The 5,660-nt window shown below is 34.4% G+C and overlaps 1 protein-coding gene across 2 annotated transcripts in view; it reads right to left on the reverse strand.

The window, feature by feature from the left end:
* Nucleotides 1–3,588: 3,588 nt before the first annotated feature.
* Nucleotides 3,589–5,660, reverse strand: part of LOC107700387 (tetraspanin-3-like) — a 14,259-nt gene continuing 12,187 nt past the window's right edge. For both annotated transcript variants that reach the window (XM_016502018.1, XM_016502017.1), the window contains one exon: nt 3,589–4,941. In XM_016502018.1, the coding sequence (XP_016357504.1) occupies nt 4,849–4,941 (93 nt within the window). In that variant the 3' untranslated portion in view covers nt 3,589–4,848. The remainder of the gene's footprint in view (nt 4,942–5,660) is intronic.

Consider the following 5,660-nt stretch of genomic DNA (forward strand, 5'->3'; position numbering starts at 1 on the left):
AAGCTCCTGTCGTCAAGTCAAATTCCTTGTGTGTGTAAACATACTTGGTAATAAAGCTCTTCTGATTCTGATTCTGAACAAATTCAAGTTTCAATATAAGATAATAAAGCCAAGCACATGTTAAGTACTTAGCAGATAAATGCTTAACGTAATATATACGATAATTATTAAACATATGATAGCAAAACCATTACAGACTACTCACCGTGCTCTCTCGTTGTCAATAACTCCGCCCCTCACTTCCGGTTCTGTGGCTGCGGTTCTGTGAAACTGCTGGTGCTGCGGGTCTGCAGCTGGATATATCTCCTCTGCTTTGCAGCACAGTTAATGATATGCTAAGGATAGGATCCCTTGACGCGATTGGTTATTGAGTTATGTGACGTAGCAAAACAAAGGCTGTTTCAAACAGCTGTTTCTGTGACTGCCTTTGGGAAACTACAGTTTTAATGAGAAAATACTCAGCAATGGTGTTGATAAATGGATTGGCACATGGTTTATCTAAAAGCATATTAAAAACACCACATAGACAAATAACGTTTGAGAGGCGGGGCATATAGGACCTACAATAATGTACAGTATTTGAAAAATAATGTGTTTTTTGAACATTAAAGCATGTCAACATATTCTGTTACACCAAATACACAAAATAATGATCTTTAAAAAAGCATCATATGACCCCTTTAAGAACAACAGTTATTTTTAGCCGCGGCTGTCTGGTCTTTGAGGGTTAAACTTTGCATATATATCAAAATACAGGGCATGTAAATCATTTTTGTTTCTTTGCAGATTGCCTTTCACTAGCTGTTGATTCTTTTTAAAACCACGTATTCATTATGCAATGAATGTAATGGAATTGTGAGCCCTGACTTTTGATAGTTTTATTTATTTTGTTTTAATTTTTTAAAAGATGTGTATATTCTAGTTGCCTATTAAATATTAATCCAGTTTTAGAAGATTTGTTTTCCATCAATATACCCAACCCTAAAGCCAAAGCTTTATGATATATGTTCTGCTCATTTTCTCTTTTTAGATATAATAGTTTAATAGTGAGCCAGTAAAATAAAGTAGTTTTTAGTACTTTAGTTTGCTATATTGTTGCATATTTAAAAAAAAAAAAAAAAAACCTTGATGCTTGTTTTCAGAAAATGTCTTTATATTAACTATAATAATTGAAAAATTGAAAAATCTATAAATAATATATACTAATTATTTCTTATAGTCTTAAGAGTAAGACATTGAAGTCATATTTTCCAGTTGTCCCTGTACTTTTACATGTGTTTTGCATACGGTTTGTATTTGGGGTGTTGTTGTTGTTGTTATATATATATATATATATATATACAGTATATAAAATAAGATCATCTTTGCATGTGACCTATAAACTTAAGCATATCAAATTTTATAAATGTGCATTAAGTGAACTATCACAATTGAAACCAAGGCTATAGTAAAATAGTAAAATGTTAATAAATTATCACTCTAAATAAGTTTATTTCTTTTACATGTTTTTAACAATCGCATGACATTATATAACACTAAACTTCAGTTTCTGTCATTCATAATACTCCTTTTCTCTGTTTGTTTTATGTGGTATTTTGGGCACGGTGAATTTTGGAGAGAAGGAGAAAACATCAGTCTAATATGAAAATGTTTGCATTATTGTCAATCACGTGTCTTTCTTTCTAATTTCTGTGAGCTATTAATTAAATTGATGTATAAAGGCATCACAGTAAAGATCTCAATGTGAGACTAGTCATTACAGTCTTTGTTATGTGTTCATGACATAAGTGAATATTTGCATATGCTGCTGACTAACAAATTGCAAATTTGCGTTTCTATATATTTAAGCAGTCTGCCTTATGACTGTATTTACTGACTTGCTTCCCACGGAAGAGATGAAGATTGTCTGGGTTGCTCTTTTCCTGTCAGCTCATTGTGAGCTGACTTTAACTTTGAACAGGAAACACATTTTTATTAATAATGCCAAGACTTGGAGCAATGCTCAGAAGTTTTGCAGAGAGAATTATGCCGACCTGTCCACCATAGACAGCCAAGAGGAACTTCTAAGGTTCAAAAATTATTTAAAAAATCAGACAGCTGATAGCACTCACAGCTGGGTTGGACTGAGCAAGCCCTCTGCTAATGGCAAATGGGTGTGGAGTGATGGAAGCGAAGAAATTTCTATGACATGGAGGACTGGTCAACCGGACAACCCAGATACTTCCTTTTGCGGTAAGAGTTCAGATGGTGAATTGTATGACTACGATTGTGGACACCAGTACCCTTTTTTCTGCTACGAGTGGGTGCCCGAACTGATCCTGGTAATGGAGAAGAAGAGCTGGGAGGAGGCTTTAGAACACTGCAGGACTCAACACTCTGGCTTGGCCTGTCTGCCAACCAGTTTGCATCTCTTCCAAGCCAGTAACAAGACTGTAGACTTGCAAACCCCCAGCGTGTGGACAGGTTTGCGCTTCCTGGCAGGCTACTGGTTCTGGGTCAGTGGGGAGTCTCCGGGAAATTTGGTCCAGCTGCCAGTATGCCCTGCCAGTCCCCTTTACTGTGGATCTCGAAACCTGGCAGCTAAAAGTTGGGAGAGCAGAGATTGTTCAGAGAAACTGAATTTTGTATGTTATTAATGAACAGGGTAAGAACCAAAGCATATATATGAATATGTTTCAGTCAGTTGTGTCTGATTATTTAATACAAAACAATTGTTGTTAATAAAATGAAAATGTGTATTTAAATTATAATTATGTATATATATATATATATATATATACAAACATATGTTATATATATAGCTCACTTGTTAACTTTATATTCTAAAATATATTAAAGTAGTCCTTTATTTCACTTAAAAATAGTGAATTTGCATAATGTCTACAGTTTATGTAAAAGTAGTTGCTTTCTGTATATCTCTATATGCTATGTTTATAAGTTGTTTAAATTAGGGTCAAAAAAGGGTCAACGTGTGAACATGCTGCTTGAAAAATGCCCGATGATGCATCACTTTACACTGTGAAACACAGACTATACATTTAGTGAGCTTGTATTGATGTCCTAGATTTACAGCACTTTTAGAAGCTATATTGATATTATTTTCATCACTCTGTCACACTGTGAAGCATTTGAAAACAATGTTTATGTTGTCTGTGAGTTTCACAAAGAACAATATAATAGTTCAGTATCGGAAACGAAGATCTTTTGAAGATCAATAAACTGTTTTGGAAAATATACTCAACAGTAAATGGAAACACTGAAAAATAAATTGCAATAAAAAGTTTGTTTCATTTAAATGGTTAAAACAAAATAGTTCTTGTTTTCCCCTTTATTTTCACACCACACACCTTATGCACAAGAAACTAAAGTTAATTTATTGACAGCCAAACCCTCCCATACACCATGACATTTTGATCACTGCTATTAGTGTCCTCCTGCAGAGTTTATATAAATACACGGATCAAAGCCATTTTAATGAAATGTTTAAAAACAATTTTCTTAAGTCATGCTCAAAAGTGTTTTCAGACAGCTTGTGTTTGTTTTGTCAGCTGATTTTTAGAGGAACTATAATTAGTGAAAATGAAAAGTATGCATATTTTTTATTTATTTATTTTTAGATTTTCTGAGTAAAAATGTCTGAATGAACAGAGCTTGAATAACTAATACAGAGTCTTAATGTGCAATATGATATATAAAAAACAATCACTTAATGGATCATTTTAATTTCTTCGATTTATTGAACTGACCCAGATCAACATACATTACAGTAGGTACTCTGCATTAGTAATTGTTATACTTCTACTGGGAAAAATGAAAAGCATGAATCTATTAAATAATGTATAAATATGGGTGAAAACATGAGTGTTTTCATGCTACAGTGAACATTGTGAGTATTATTGAGCATTCATGTCAGTGACCTTTTAAGAGTACCACTTCCGTTAGAGTAACATTCAAAAACGCTTAAACGGTTCATTTGAAAAGTAAATGTACTGGTTTTAGGTCATTTTTTAAAAGTAAATATTTTTTCCTGGTCCCAGGCATTGCACAACCATTTTAAGATATAACAGTTTCCAGGAAAAAAGGCATTTTTATCATAAACTGAAATTACAGAGATTTTAGTGAATTTTCAAAGGCTCAGTTCTATATTTGAAATACACTATATTATTTTGTTAGACTTGCGCTTTTGATTGTTTTACTGCCAAATACCTGACTGATAGCGTAATTCATGCTTTGTGTTATGTAACCTTGTTTTTAATTGCAAGTTTAATGCTGCTGCTAGATTTAAAATAAATTATTTAGTTTAAACCCTTTGTATCACAATATTTCTCTAAAGATAAGCTCTAAATGAGAAGAAAGGAAAGTTGTCAGAAAATAATTTAAATAAACACAACAATTTTCTTCTTCATTATAACTCAAAGGGATTACTTCTACAACACGTACTGTAAATAAGAAAAAACATCTGAACTATGTCAATCAGTGACTTCAGTCTTTGGCCTAACAACCACTTAATAACACATAATATCACATTACCATGACACATGGAATCAGTTCGTGTAAAATGTTTACAATATAATAAGCAACTGAATGATCATTTTCTGCTCATCAGACTCTAATATCAGTAGTGCTGTAAATAAAGAAACAATTCAAAATTTCTTTTAGGAACATTTTCTTCACAACTAAAGTGGTGTGAGGCTATTCAAGCTGTCGAAGCTTTGATTTTATGTCAAACAAAGGTATTGAAACTGGTTTTAATACTACTGTAGAAAAGTGGTAGCCTGATTCAGCTGAAATATGTACAGTACACTGGCTGGGAGGACCAGCCGTTCCCATGATGCCATGCGGTACCACTCAGGCATCTATACCTGTGCTGACAAGCAGTTCATAGTCAGGGTCATGACCTCTGCGGCAAAGGACCACACATGCACACAGCAGCCCAAGCATCTGAGAAAAGGAAACAATGGTCAAAACATACCATTACAGTGAGGATGATGACAGGAAAGATTATGAGAATATATTTCAAATATTATTCTGCATTATCTGTTAACATCATGCAGGCAATATGGTTCAACAGCTGGATCTCGCTTTTTAATGCTGTTTAAAGTGCATTAACAAAAATACTTGTTGCATATCCCATATGTTAGCCAGAGTATGTTCACTACTGTCTAACAATGTGTTTATGTTGGAATACAATTAAATCACGCTTTGTCTTTTCAAAACTTCTATCCCTTGTCATGATGTGTGTCGAGTTGCATCGTGTAATGTATGTTTCACGCTTTTGAAAATGTATATAATGTAAATATATTTTCTGATAAAGGACCATAGTGAGCATAGATTCTCCCAGGTTTTTGCACTGCATTCTGGGATTTTTTTAAGGAACGAACATTCCAGTGCACTGGAAGGATTTTGTGATTGAGACAGTGAACGTCTCGGTTATGTATGTAACCCTCGATCTCTGAAGGAGGGAACGGAGACGTCACATCGTGACCAACAAATTGGGATCTCGCTTCGAGAGACCAATCTACTTAGAGTGTAACTAAACGCGCCTAAACGAGGCATGCAGTTATTGCATCCAGCTGCCGCTCATCACAGCGTGAGCATAAAAAGGCAGCCGGTGCAATGCATACCAGGTTTTCGCTGAGGAGCCGAGCCGGTGACCCGGC

The sequence above is a fragment of the Sinocyclocheilus anshuiensis genome, unplaced genomic scaffold, assembly GCF_001515605.1.
Source record: "Sinocyclocheilus anshuiensis isolate Anshui unplaced genomic scaffold, SAMN03320099.WGS_v1.1 scaffold154, whole genome shotgun sequence".
NCBI classification, from domain to species: Eukaryota; Metazoa; Chordata; class Actinopteri; order Cypriniformes; family Cyprinidae; genus Sinocyclocheilus; species Sinocyclocheilus anshuiensis.